At 45.6% G+C, this 14,677-nt stretch overlaps 2 protein-coding genes across 3 annotated transcripts; one reads left to right on the forward strand and one right to left on the reverse strand.

Moving 5' to 3' along the window:
• The first annotated feature begins 1,562 nt into the window (after positions 1-1,562).
• On the forward strand, positions 1,563-2,406 carry Dppa5 (developmental pluripotency associated 5). Of its 2 annotated transcripts, none has more exons than XM_021171224.1 (3): positions 1,563-1,677; positions 1,759-1,941; positions 2,348-2,406. In XM_021171224.1, the coding sequence occupies exons 1-3, from the start codon at positions 1,563-1,565 to the stop codon at positions 2,404-2,406; spliced, it is 357 nt and encodes a 118-aa protein (XP_021026883.1). The 2 variants fall into 2 exon arrangements, with proteins under 2 accessions (XP_021026883.1, XP_085684403.1); XM_085828277.1 differs by having other exon boundaries at positions 1,566-1,677; positions 1,759-1,947; positions 2,351-2,406.
• Positions 2,407-9,695: 7,289 nt separating this feature from the next.
• On the reverse strand, positions 9,696-10,674 carry Ooep (oocyte expressed protein). The gene is made up of 3 exons (XM_021173255.2): positions 10,500-10,674; positions 10,108-10,290; positions 9,696-9,832 (listed from the first exon to the last, which is right to left on the reverse strand). The coding sequence occupies exons 1-3, from the start codon at positions 10,672-10,674 to the stop codon at positions 9,696-9,698; spliced, it is 495 nt and encodes a 164-aa protein (XP_021028914.1).
• Positions 10,675-14,677: the final 4,003 nt, after the last annotated feature.

Raw genomic sequence — 14,677 nt, forward strand, 5'->3', positions numbered from 1 at the left:
TGCCCTTCCCCAGTGCCCTTTCCTATACACTCCAATTGTAGTTACCAGGCCTTGTTGTTTACTTTCTTGGCCACTTTGTCCATCATAATACCTAAGAGTAGTCAGGTTCTGTCCATTTTATTTTATCTTCTTCATCTATAACCTCCTACACTATATAAATATATATCAAAACTACAGAAGAGTTGAGGGTATAGACACTTGGAGAGAGGTGAGCAGTTAAAAAGGATTACTGCTTTTCCAGGAGATCCAAATTTAAGTCCTTAGTGCCTATGTAATCCTGTAAGTCTCCAGGGATTCTGACCTCCACAACACCTAAATTGACCTACACATTACCACACAGGTGTTCTTTTTTTTTTTTTTTTTTTTTTTTTGGTTTTTTCGAGACAGGGTTTCTCTGTATAGTCCTGGCTGTCCTGGAACTCACTTTGTAGACCAGGCTGGCCTCGAACTCAAAAATCCGCCTGCCTCTGCCTCCCGAGTGCTGGGATTAAAGGCATGCGCCACCACGCCCGGCTCGACTCAGGTGTTCTTAATGACTGAGCCAGCTCTCAAGTTCCCACTTTTGTTGTTGTGGAAACGGGGGTCTCACACCACAGCCTTGCCTGGCTTTGAACCCAGGCTTCTCCTACCTCCCAAGTGTTTATTCCAGACACTCTGTAGACATTTCTAAACAATTTTGTAATGCTGTTCATATTTATTTTCTTCCTTGCATTGAAATAGTCTTTGAGTCCAGAACATTGTCACATTTAATGCCCTTCGATCTAATTTAAAGGGGGGGGGGGGCTCTCTCATTCTTTACATGACAATTGACCAGCTCTCTCTCATCGTCTCTATTGTAAAGCATTGCCCTAAGACTTCCAGGCCTGCACAGGCCTTTAATCCCAGCACTTGGAGGCAGAGGTAGGCAGATTTCTGAGTTCAAGGCCAGCCTGGTCTACAGAGTGAGTTTCAGAACAGCCAGGGCTACACAGAGAAAAACCATCCAAACCAGGTCCTTGAAGGAAGATAGTGGGTACACTTTAAAGGCACCTAGAGATTTTAGTGACAAGAATGAAATTCCATTTTTCCTTTTCATTTTTATTAAATGACAAGAATCATTGTTGAGTTCTTGGGAGTTGCTTTGGCATCTGACAAAATGAGATCCCAGTATCTGATTCTTTCGGGATGGGAAAAACTATAGTCTTTTAAAAGTCTTTGAACTTTCCAGCGTGGATTCTCCACTTTTTTGGGGTTCAGACCCCGTCAGTTATTTCCCAGAGGAAGGTCATCAGCACTGACTTCTATTCCCAAGACCCCCCCACCCCCGGATTCGGATAAACAAGGCAGTACAGGCGACCAACCTAGTTAGCTTGTATCGGGCAGGCGGCTTGCCTTAGTTTCCCCAGGGGCATAGCCTGCGGGAGCCGCCTGGGATTGGGCCCCATAGGAGGCGGGCCCTAGTGGGCGTGGTCTAGTCAAACACCGCCCTCACAGGTGCTAAAACTTCCTGAACCTGGAGCTGTGGGCCGTGGTGGATAAGCTTGATCTCGTCTTCCCTGAAGTCTGGTTCCTTAGCAGGGGTTATGATGGTAACCTTCCTGACCCGTAAAGACATCCCCCCGTGGGTGAAAGTTCCTGAAGACCTGAAAGATCCAGAAGTATTCCAGGTTCAGTCGCTGGTGCTGAAATATCTGTTTGGTGAGTAGCTACTCTTGACCTCGCTGCCAAGGCCCAAAGCTCCGGGTCTTGGAGCTCTGCTCATTGCCTTTCCCCGGACAGGCCCACAGGGATCTCGAATGTCTCACATCGAGCAGGTGAGCCAGGCTATGTTTGAGCTGAAGAACCTGGAATCTCCTGAAGAACTTACCGAGGTCTTCATTTACGGCTCTCAAAACAACAAGGTTCGGGCTAAATGGATGCTTCAGTCCATGGCTGAGAGGTACCGCCTGCGCCAGCAAAAAGGTGAGAGTCTCTAACAGGTGCCCTGAACCAAGGTGCGGTGGAGCAGCCTCCTGCCTCCACCGAGTTTACCTCCCTTTTCACATCTCCACTGCTTGCATCCCTCTGAGGATGCCTTACTTTTGGGCATCGCCTGGGACTCCTCCTTGGTCTCTAGGCCGTCTCTGACAACCTTTTGGAAGTTCGGGGGCCCAGACGTAAGACTTATCCCTCTGGGGAGGGTTATCTGAGGTAACCCTGCCCCACCCCACTCCCATCTCCAGGTTTCTAGGAGAACGTTAGAACTGGCCCAGTGGGCCCCTGGTTCTAATTAGAGGTCCACAAAAACATGCTTAAAGAGATGGTGAATCATGCGGCCTTGCTCCTGTCCCACGACACTTAACCCTCCTGTTTGGTGGTTCTCATGCAGAAGTGCTGAAGCTGGAGGAATCCATGAAGACCCTGGAGCTAGGCCAGTATATCGAGTGAAGCCAGTTTCCGGTCATTGTGTCTCCCACCTGGACGCAGGTTATGCTGTGGCCAGTGTTTGGTTCTGGCGGGATTTTTAGCTTTGTTACATCCTAGCAAGATATTCCTGGATCCCTACTGCACATTCTGATGTGAATACCAAGGTTACCATTCTAAAAAAATAAAATTGAAATGAATAAAATGTGTGTCATCATTAAAATATGAAAAGAGCCAGTACCCTTTTTCCGGTGTCCCGTTTGTATCCTTGTAAATGCCTGAACAGATTATAGCCTGTGGGATCTTTTTTTGTTTTTCTTTTTTTTTTTTTTTTTTTGGTTTTTCGAGACAGGGTTTCTCTGTATAGCCCTGGCTGTCCTGGAACTCACTTTGTAGACCAGGCTGGCCTCGAACTCAGAAATCCGCCTGCCTCTGCCTCCCAAGTGCTGGGATTAAAGGCGTGCGCCACCACCGCCCGGGTTTTTTTGTTTTTCGAGACAGGGGTTTCTCTGTGTGGCCCTGGCTGTCCTGGAACTCACTTTGTAGACCAGGCTGGCCTCGAACTCCGAAATCCGCCTGCCTCTGCCTCCGGAGTGCTGAGATTAAAGGCGTGAGCCACCATGCCCGACAAGCCTGTGGAATCTTAAACTTGGGCATCCATCCTGTTGTGAAACACTGTCTAGCTTGTAACATGGAATGTAAATTGCTGCCTTAGGGGAAGTGGGACTTGTGAGGGTTGAAGAGCCACCAAAGTAGGTTTTCAGTTTACCGTAATGGAGATCAGTTTGATAGTTAACTGGAATATATCCCACGTGGGGAGCTTTCTGGCTTTATGACCTAAGGCAAATTGTTTAATCCCCTTTCCCGGTCCATCTTATTGGGAGGCAGGAGGATATCTGGAGTTCATGACCCGTCTTAACTACAAAGCAAGTTCTAGGCCAGTTTGGGCTAAGTGGGGCCCTATCTCAAAACAAAGCTTGGTATGTAATCCTATACATTTAATACGTACATGTAGGAGACTTAGGAACGAGTACGTGTAATAAGTACTATTGACAGCAGTGCGAGAAAACCCTCATCTGTGGAGATAAGTCTGTGTTCCCACCGCTTAACTGCTCTCCCTTTTGTGAGCAGTAAGGAAACCCCTATTCTGCGGTCTGGCTAAGGCTGGCATCCATCCACTTTACTATCCTCTTCCCAAGTGCTGGGAAGGCTAGGTGCATGCTACCGCGCCCAGCACCTCCTTCAATTTAAAAAAAAAAAAAAAAAAAGAAAAAAGAAACCCAGCTCCCTTTGTCTGCCTTATTAGGCTTTAAGTAATCTCACTCGTGCTTGCGTTCATGCTTTTGTTGTTTCGTATCTAGGTAGGGTCTTAACTCTGTAACTTTGGCTGGCCTGGAACTCCGTATACAGTAGAACAGGCTGTCCTTGAACTCCCAGAGATTACCCTGCCTTTATCTCCTGAGTGCCAGGAACTGAGCACTGGCCGGTTTTGCTAGTCTGTGATGCATATTTATCTCTGTTGAGAGAACCCCTCCCTACTGTCAGCTTTCTTCTTCCTTCTGGACGTTCACATACCTGATGTATTAGCATCTCATTTGTACCTTTTCTCCACTAGAGTAGGAATCTCTCACTTACTGTGGGTACCTCAGTGGTGTGCTTCTGTATTCATCTCTGAAAATAAGGGTTGAAGGGAGGAATATATGGTTACAGCTGGCCTGAGCCTAGGTTGAATCAGGATGATAACACAACAGTGATCAGATGACCAGATAAAAGCGTTATACTATATTTGTTTTGTTATTCTGTTTTTTGTTTTTGTTTTCGAGACAGGGTTCCTCTGTGTAGGTAGCCCTGGCTGTCCTGGAACTCACTCTGTAGACCAGGCTGGCCTCGAACTCAGAAATCCACCTGTCTCTGCCTCCCAAGTGCTGGTATTAAAGACGTGCACCACCACTGCCCGGCTATACTACATTTATATCACCATTGAGTGGTAGACATCACCATATGCATACATATACACATACCTATATATATATATATATATATATCACTATTGAGATAAATTCACCATATATATCACCATACATATATACTCCACATATATTCACATCAGCATTGGGATAGATATATACACATCACACATATACACAATTGTGTTTCTTAAATTTTGTTCTTTTTGAGGCAGGTCTCGTTTGTAGCCCAGGCTCTTCTCTAACATCAATCCTCCTGCTTCAGCCTTCTGACTCTTTGGGATTACAGGGAGGAGCAACACTCCTATGTTCACTAAATGGTTTTTGGTTTGTTTTTTTTTTTTGTAATTCAATTTTTTGTACCTGTATATGTAGGTATATGTGTACATTAGTATATGTGTACATTGTTGGAAGAGGGTGTTAAATGTCCCTGGGAGTGGGCCGTTATGAATTTACCAGGTGAGTGCTGGGAACCGAACCCAAATCCTCTGCAAAAGCAACAAATGCTTTTAACTAACCCGGCATTTTAGCCCTATAATAAGTATTGTTAATCTCTGGATGAGAGGCTATTCTTATTCCAGTTGTCTGCTGTCTCAGATCTGAAGGAGGGACTGTAGCCCTAGCTGTTCCTCCAAGGTTCCCCGCAGGGAGCACTCAAAAGATGCAGTCCCGCATCCAGTGGTCTCTGGGAAGACAAAGGCTTGCTAATGTGCCAGTCTTCACTGCATTAGCATTCTGAATCTGTCCTTGAGAATTCTGACCAGAGCTTTCTAGACCATTCAGATATTTTGAAGGAAATAAAAAGTTTGGGTTTGGCTTATTTTTTAATTTTTTTTTTTTTGAATTACAAAAAATTTATGCCGGGCAGTGGTGACGCATGCCTTTAATCCCAGCACTTGGGAGGCAGAGGCAGGTGGATCTCTGTTAGTTCAAGGCCAGCCTAGTCTACAGAGTGAGTTCCAGGACAGCCAGGGCTATACAGAGAAACCCTGTCTCGAAAAAACAAAAACAAAAAAAAAAATTATGAGTGTTTTTTCTTGCATGTATACCTGTACACAACCAGGTGTGTTTCTGGTGCCTGAGAGGTTAGAAAAACCATCCGATTCCCTGGAGTTAGGAGCTACAAAAACCCTGTCTCAAAAAAACAAAACAAAAAAAGTAAGTACACTGTAGCTGTCTTCGGACACACCAGAAGAGGGCATCAGATCCCATTACAGATGGTTGTGAGCCACCATGTGGTTGCTGGGAATTGAACTCAGCCCAGTCATGTGCTTTCCTGATGCTGCTAGAACCCAGTGCACCTGGCTTGTGGGTGGAGCAGCTACTGTTGCTCTCTGGAAAACTTTTCCAAGCTGTGGCTATTCTAGTCAGGTGCCTTGAGTTGTATCAGGTTCAAAACCTGGTTGCAACCAGCATAGTGGCTGAGACACAACTGGATTTTTTTTTTTTTTTTTTTTTTTTTTTTTTTTTTTTTTTTTTTGGTTTTTCGAGACAGGGTTTCTCTGTGTAGTCCTGGCTGTCCTGGCACTCACTTTGTAGACCAGGCTGGCCTCGAACTCAGAAATCCGCCTGCCTCTGCCTCCCGAGTGCTGGGATTAAAGGCGTGCGCCACCACGCCCGGCTCACAACTGGATTTAAAAGAGTTTTGCAGCTCTATAAGTTACATGAAAAATGTAGCAGTAGAAAAGTGTGTGTGTGTGTACATGTGTGTAGTTGGTCAGTTTGGCAAATCCATTTTAGCATATTGGTGGCCCATGTCTCTCTCGGCTCTTCGCATCTTCAAACTGATGATATTTTCTTACTAGTTCCTCCACTACAGGTTATTTTGGTCAAATAAAAATCTTTGCACATGCTCAGAAACAAAAAGAGGGTCTGGTAAGATGGCTCAGCAGCTGAAGAGCTTGCCAGCCAAGCATAAGGACCTGTATCCGAGCCCACAGAGAGAAAGAAACGGCTCTGGGGTTGTCTTCAGCCAACCCCACAGGTGCCGTCATATGTGCCGAGCCCTTGCCCCCCGCCCCGCTACAGCAGGTGTAAAACAAAGTGCAGGCACAGCTAGGCCTGCATCATGGAGTTGTTGCTTCTGTTCTATTCCCTCCCTAATGTTGCTGAGCCAACTGCTTAGGTCCCAAGCACCCAGATTAGGTGCTTGGCATAATGCTAATGCATAATCTACATTGGCCCTTAAGTGTGAAGAAGAGAATGTCAGAGCATTCTCCTGCCAGTTTTCAATATATTCAGGGCAGAACAGGAATGGTGGGCCACACTCCTCATCCCAGAACTGGGGAGGTAGAGGTTCGAGGAGTTGGAATTTAAGGTCATTCTTTGCCATTTATCAAGTTGCAGGCAGAGTACATTTCAATCTCCTAGCCTCCTCCCCGCACCTGGGAGGGAGAGACTAATCAAAGGAGGCTGGGGTGGGGGTGGGGGGCAGCCAGTAGGCATAGAACTTGCTACAAAAACAGAACTGGGTTTTTTCTTCCAGCATTTGATTAAAAAGCCAGGCACCCACGCCACACCTGTATGTAACCCTAGTGTTGAGAATGCAGAGAATAGAGGAGTCTTGGTGCTTGCCAGCTGGACTAATTAGCCTAATAGGTGAGGTCTAGGTTCAGCAAAAGACCCTGTCTCAAAAAAATACAATGAAGCATGGTGTGGTGGCCCCTCCTTTAATCTCAGGTTTAGGAGACAGAGGCAGGAAGATCTCAAAGCTTGAGGCCAGCCTGGTTTACATAGCAAGTTCCCGACATCCAAGGCCACATAGGCCACTCCCTAAGGAGACCCATACCTTTAATTCCAACACTCCAGGAGGCAGGGGCAGGTGAGTTCACTGGCCACACAGATTGAAAGAGAAGATTCCAGGACAATCAAGGGTACACAAAGAAAGCCAGTCTTGAAAACCACAAACAAACAAAAACATAAAAGTACAGAGATTGAAGCAGACATCAGAGTTAACCTCAGGACTCTCCTTGCAAGTCTCTATGCATATATATATATATATATATATATATATATATATATATATATATATATATGGGTGCACATGCACAGAATATTGGCAAATGGATGAGAAGAGAATCCAGCACAGATCTGTTAAATGTGTTAACTTCTTTGGGCTATCACAACAAAATAACCCAGTTAGTTTAAACAACAGAAATGAATCCCTGTAATTACAGAGTTAAAAGTCCAAAATGGAATTGTCACTGCTTTGGTGTCTGGGTCAACTCAGGTCATCACGTGATCTTCCCCAGGTTCACACCTTTGTTCACGTTTTCTTTCGGAGTGCATGTTTACAGGTATAGTGATGATATGACTTAATTTTATATTCATTGCATCCCTTTTTCCTGAGACTTGTGCTTGTATCTGCTGAGCCACCACTCTAGCCCCTTTTGAAAGGCTCTGGGGCTGGAGAGATGGCTCAGAGGTTAAGAGCACTGACTGCTCTTCCAGAGGCCAGGAGTTCAATTCCCAGCAACCACAGAGTGGCTCACAAACATCTGTTAATGGGATCTGATGCCCTCTTCTGGGGTCTCTGAGAGAGCGACAAAAACAAAAAACCAAAACCAGCCTTTGTCAGAGAGAGAAGGGGGGACGGGGTGGAAGGAAAAAAAGAGAGGCGGGTTCTATCTGGGAAGTGGAATCATGGCCTGGTGATTAAGAGCACCGGGTTGCTCTTCCAAGGACCCAAGTTTGATTCCCAGCACCCATATGGAAGCTAACAATTGCCTGTAATAGAAGTTGCAGAGGGATCTGATGCTCTCTTCTGGCCTCTGCAGGCACCAGACACACATGTGGTGCACAGACATATATACAGATATATACAGGCAAAACAACCCTTACACATAAATAAATAAAAACAGCAAAGCTTTATCTGAAAATATGCTACTCACAGCCTGTGGTCCTGAGTTTGGGGGCTCAAGTATAGGCTAATAAATACAAATTCTGGTAGAAACACAGAATTTTGTCCAGAAGTTACTAAAAAGTTTTAAGTTTTATGCATGAGCCTAATCATAATTCTGCTAATGATGATTAATCAATCTGCTTAAACGGTATTGACTTTTTTTTTAATAAAGTTCACACCAGAAAAAAAAAAGTATGACAAATTTCTGTGAGAAAACCGGAGCTCCTCTGCTGGCACATGGGTGGGTGGGGCCCGGGTGACAGGAAGCATGGTAACAGCTTAGCAACCTTGAGCAGAAATGATTGCCCCAAAGTCGTGTTTCAGCATCCTGAGCATGTTAGAGGTGCAAATTAATGTATCCTCTCACGGGGAATCAATGGAGAAGGGGCCCAGGATATTGTTTTGAGGCCCTTCCAAAGTGAATTCTCCTGTCCAACCCCCTTCCTGGTACAGGGATTCTCCATAATTCTGGCTGGCCTTAAATTCAAGGGATCCACCTGCCTCTGCCTCGTGAGCTGGGATCAAAGGCATTGCACCACCACTGCCCGGCTCCCAAGTGAATTCTTGCACACTATAAATCAATGGTTCCCACTCTTTCTAATGCTTCGGCCCTTTAATACATTTCACGTTGTGTTGATTTCCAATCGTACATCTCGTTGCTACTTCATAACTTGACCACTCTTCTGAATTGTAATGTAAATATCCGATATACAGGAATATATTGTGATCCCAGGTTGAGACTACTGCCTTAACTGGAGTAGGTTAAATAGTACAAAAGGGTAGCCAGAAATGGTGGAGCACACCTCTATCACAGAACTTGGGAGGCAGAAGCAGGTAGATCGGAGTTCAAGGCCAGCCTGGTCTAAATAGGAGACTCCAGGACGGTCAGAGCGACATAGATATTCTGTCTCAATAAGGAAGGACAAAAGGATCAAGAGTTGACATTTTAATGATGCCCTTTTCCCAAACTACTGGGTAATTTAAAATAATTTGCTTGGGCCAGGCGTGGTGGCGCACGCCTTTAATCCCAGCACTTGGGAGGCAGAGGCAGGTGGATTTTTGAGTTCGAGGCCAGCCTGGTCTACAAAGTGAGTTCCAGGGCAGCCAGGGCTATACAGAGAGAAACCCTATCTCGAAAAAACAAAACAAAACAAAAAATAATAATTTGTTTAACACAGGAGTTAGGGCCCACTTTTAAGTCAACTGTGCCATTCTTGAGGGCCGGACTGAGGTGTTGTTAGAAACCGTAGGAATACAACCTACACACTCCCGAACCATCAACTGAATAGTCAAGTGTTTATAAATTTTACTGTATGTGACCAAACCAACAACATACCAAAAAAAAAATTTTTTTTTATATTGGAATAGTTCTACAAATTGCTATTTGCAAAGAAAAATAAACAGGAGGTGCTCGTGAAGGCAGGTAAGAAAATACGTGTAGTGATTTAAGACTCCATCGGTGTTTCTCTTCCCTCCGGCGGAAGCGGAAAGCCAGCCAGTTTTAGCCCTTTCTTACTAAACTTGCTTAGGATTGAGGAGGCACGAATTTTCAAGAACTCTTCAACTTCTTTCACCTTCGCAGCTGGAAAAGGATCAACACCAACAGTCAGGTGGGAGGGGAGCAGAGTTTTAAAGAGAAGGACTTCTGGACCTGGAATCTAGGAAGACTGGTGCCTATGGCTGAGCAGAGGGGTTAATGGGCCTTGGGTGTGTCCGTCTTTCTTTCCCTACCTTCCTGCCATTTAAGGGCTTTGGAAAGGGCTACCCAGGGACAATGTAGTTTCCTGGTGTTTGAAAACTGAAATTGTGAGACTCTCCCGCGGCTTACTCCACAAGTGGGTTGTCAAAGTCCCTTACCTCTTTGGACTTCGTTTCCTTTGTGCCAGGCCGCCATATTCAAGAGAATATTTTTCATTCGCGTCTGTGCACGGGGTTGTCCAAAGATGGTGATTTCAACTAGGTTCCCAGAGTTGACTGAGTCCACTGTCAGCAGGGCTTGGCACATCCACTCTATTTCTGAGATTTCTGCTTGGTCTGTGCCTAAACAGGTGAGGAAGAGACTCTAAGTCTAAGCCGTAGAATGGCTTCAGATGGGAAGGCGCAGTCTTTGAAGGGCAGATTAGACTGAGGGATGGGGCATGGACTTGCTGCCCCTAGCAGAGTACAGAGAGAACTAACTAACCCAAACCTTTGCTGCCCCTAAAAGGATACAGAGAGCTAACCCAGACCCCCGCCTGGGGTGAGCTCACCTATGACCCTTTCTGCCACCCAGGCTTCCATGTAGAGCACCAGAGGATTGCTGACTTCCTGAATTGGGAACCACCAGGGCCGCGTGCGAAGTCGCAGGGACACAGGCAGGACGTTGAGCAGCTTCTGAGAGTCAGGGTCTGACTTGGCGTCAGCATCAGCCGTGTGGGATGCCATACTGCAAGCAGGAGGACGGGGCGCTGCTTGGCAGCTGGTCTGGTCTCGCTTTTCAAAGCTGCCCAGCCTGGCCCCGCCCCTTCTATGCCACGCTGGCGCCCCCCCAACCCCACCCCCAGCAAGGCGCGCACAGCGCAAGTGGGTGGGCTGGGTCTGCCAACACTAACAAAGGTCCTCTACCAGGTCTTCAGACTGTAATATTCTAGGCCCTGCCCAGGATACTGCTGACACAAAGAATTTGATTTGGTGGCTTAATTGGAATCTCCTCCTGTGCTCTACTTAATTCCGTGTTACTTTCAAAGATATAGCCCAAGGTAGGCTACTAGAGTCTGTAGAGTGTGCCTTGTCTGCTGTCTGAATTGTTAACCTTAGAAATCCTTTACAACACTGATTCGTGTTTTCATCTAAAAGACAGAAGTGGGTTTTGAAACAAACATAACAAACATTGACAGATTTTATTTATTTCAGAGTTCCTAATCCTGTGTCATTTCTTCTTTAAGTGGAATTAATTCCTGATTAAGGTTTTTTTTTTAAAAAAAAAAAATCGTTTTAAACCTAATACAATGATGTCTGTCAAGGTTTGTATGTCTCACTGGTTGTCATTCCCTGTCCCGAGGGCTGCTCTGTTTCTGTCAGTAGTGCTGACAAGCCTGCCTGCCCACTGGAAATACGGAACAGCTTTCCACAGGTCCATACATTTGCTTGAGCTGTTCTCTGGAGATGCTCCCAGCTGAAGTTACTTTTACTTAACAAGCCATATGTTACCCCACCACCACCACTACCACACACACACACACCCTGTCTCTGTATTTTCAGATTCCCTTAGGGAGCTGGGGCTAGCCACAAGTGTTGTTTGTCCACATCAGTTTTTCAAAGATCTGTGAGGAAGACAACATCCCTGACCATATTCATCAGGACGACAGTTAATTTGTGATTTCCTTTCCTTTTGGGGGCAGAGTTTTTTGTTTGTTTTGTTATTTTTGTTTTGTTTTTTTGTTTTTTGAATCCTAGCATCCCAGGTAGATAATATCACTGTACCTTACTTGCTAAGCCCATGCCAGCCCCCAGAGAGTTAAAATGCTCCCACTCTTTGATAGGCTTGGGGGGCGGGGAGGGGCGCAGGAGTGCCAATTGTTTTAACCTCCAGCTGTCTGGGTTTGAGTTTGATTGAGAGGAAGGTGGAGGTCATGAGACTATTTCGCCCTCATTTTCTCTGTAGCCTTAAACTCTTGTACCCAACCCAAACCAAGCAACTACAACGGAGACTTCCAATACTTGTGTCTCCTGTTATCTCGGGAGGGACGGACTGGTCAGAACAGGTTACAGTTCTTGCAGCAGGATACTGTGAGAGATCTGTTTTCTCTAAGTTTTATTCTTCATTGTCTTGCTTCTCAGTCTAATCTTAACTCCTTGTGTTGGGGCAGGAAGCAGAGAGAATAGTTTTCACAACACCTAGGGATGTGTAGCCGTTCAACATCAGCATCTTTCTCCAACTCTCTTTTCCTGTTCTCTGTTTCCAGACATGCTCTCACTGAACCTGACACATCCTCCAGGCTGGAATGTCTGGCCAGGAAGATCTAAGGATGCTCAAGTATTGTTCCAAACCAGATTCATTTTAGCCTGACCCTCATGTCACCCACATACCCAAACCCCTCTGGGTTTCTATCTCTCTGGAAGAGCTCCTGTTAGGTTGAGGACAGTTTGTTGGAAATATCTCCCACTGAGCTTCCCGCTGCCTGGTTGCTAAGGCCTGGAAAATTGTGACATCCCCTGCTAGAGAACTCTACTACTCAGCTACATCCCTGCCCCACTATACTGCAGAAAACAAAAACTATTGTATAGCAAGAATCTTAGGATCCGCAGCTGAGTGTGGCTGGCAATCCTCTGGGAGCTAAGGAACTTCACAAGGTTCAGAAAGTGACAAGATTCACAAGGTATCTTTCATGTTATATATGTCATAGACACCTGGCAGGTGCAGGTGTCTTCCATGTTCTATATGCCATAAACACTTGGCAGGTGCAGGTGTCTTCCATGCTATATACACTATAAACACCTGGCAGGTGTAGGTGTCTTCCATGCTACATGCAGTATAAATAACTGGCAGGTGCAGGTGTCTTCCACATTATATATACCATAAACTCCTGGCAGGTGCAGGTGTCTTCCATGCTATATACACCATAAATACCTGGCAGGTGTAGGTGTCTTCCATGGTATAAACACTATAAACACCTGGCAGGTGCAGATGTCTTCCACATTATATATGCCATAAACAACTGGCAGGTACAGAGGAAACTAGTGAAACTGAGTGCAAGTGTGTGGGGAGCTATTTAGGTATAGGCTTTGTCCCTTCCATCCCCATGTGTTGATGAGGGAGGACTACAGTTCTTTCATGGATGGGGCACATCGACTACCTCTTTTCTGGCTTCCTATTTCATACAGTAGTTCTATCTATCTATCTCAATTTTTCAAGACTGGGTTTCTCTGTGTAGCCCTAGCAATCTTGAAATTCACTCTGTAGACCAGGCTGGCCTCAAACTCAGAGATCTGCCTGCCTCTGTCTCCCAGGTGCTGGGATTAAAGACATGCACCCCCCCCCAGGCTGTTAATTCATGTTTTTCAATTACAACAAAAGGAGGTGTTTTGTTTTGACCTTTTAATATCTGTACAGCGTGTACTTTTGCTCATTCACGCACTTTATAATGGTTGATAGATGTCATGGTCGGAACACTGCCAGAGACCAGTCAGTTTTGTTCTCTAGTAGGTGATGTTTGGCTGGGCTCTCGGGGGTTCTAGAGCAAAGGTGGGTAGCAAAGATGGCCCAGAATACTCATCTGCTTGAAAGCACAGCAAAGCACTCGACAGAGCGCATACATGGTCACATGGTTTGGAGCCTGACCACACTCCCCCCGCCCCTGAAAACCTCGGAGAATCAGAAATAGAAGGGTCTGTGCCTTTCAGGGCGACACTGTGGCTACTTACAGCCATACTTTCTCCCCAGAAGGATGCCCATTTAGAGCCATGGGCCTCTTAATATTGTTTCTCCAAAGAGTAGTTTGTCTTGACTTTTCTAAGGATTCTGGAATTTTCTAACATTCTGTTCCTGCTTTTGGCCAGGCCTTGACTGGGTAATAGCTGGACCTTGTTCATTTTAGAGGTATCCCATGGAACCCTTCTTCATCAAGACCTCTTCCGGTCTTCCCTGAGAGCCCCCAGTGCTAAGAACACATTGTGACCTAGGGTTCTGCTCTGTATGCTCTTGGGGGTACTCATGAAACTTGATGCTTATGTCCCTTGAGGAGAAATGACCATGCAGAGGTTCCTCTGAGTCAGGTCACCGCAGACTCGGTCCTTACAGGAGTTCTATAATCATTTCACTTTTTTTTTTTCCCCAGACAGGGTTTCTCTGTATAGCCCTGGCTGTCCTGGAACTTACTTTGTAGACCAGGCTGGCCTCAAACTCAGAAATCCACCTGCCTCTGCCTCCCGAGTGCTGGGATTAAAGGCCTGTGCCACCACGCCAGGCATCTAAGAATGCTTCTTGCTCTTCCTCTAACTGCAGTTTTGGAGGGATCTGGTGCCCTCTTCTGCCCTCTATGAACGTCTGCACACACACATACATGTAATTTAAAAAATACTAAATATAAAATGGTGCTTAGTGCTGTGATCCACATCTTTTTGTTTGTTTGTTTGTTTGTTTTTTTCGAGACAGGTTTTCTCTGTATAGTCCTGGCTGTCCTAGAACTCACTTTGTAGACCAGGCTGGCCTTGAACTCAGAAATCCATCTGCCTCTGCCTCCCAAGTGCTGGGATTAAAGGCATGCGCCACCACTCCTGGCTATGATCCACATCTTTAATCCCAGCAACTGGAGGCAGAGACAGGCGTGTCTATGTTAGTCTAAGCCCAGCCTGTTCTACATGTTGAGTCTAGAACAGTCAAGTTACATACAAAGATTCTGTCTCAATAAATAAATACCTAGATAAAACAATTTAAAATAAGTATTAT

The sequence above is a fragment of the Mus caroli genome, unplaced genomic scaffold (genome assembly GCF_978045245.1).
Source record: "Mus caroli unplaced genomic scaffold, Mus_caroli_1 scaffold_11, whole genome shotgun sequence".
Taxonomy (NCBI): domain Eukaryota; kingdom Metazoa; phylum Chordata; class Mammalia; order Rodentia; family Muridae; genus Mus; species Mus caroli.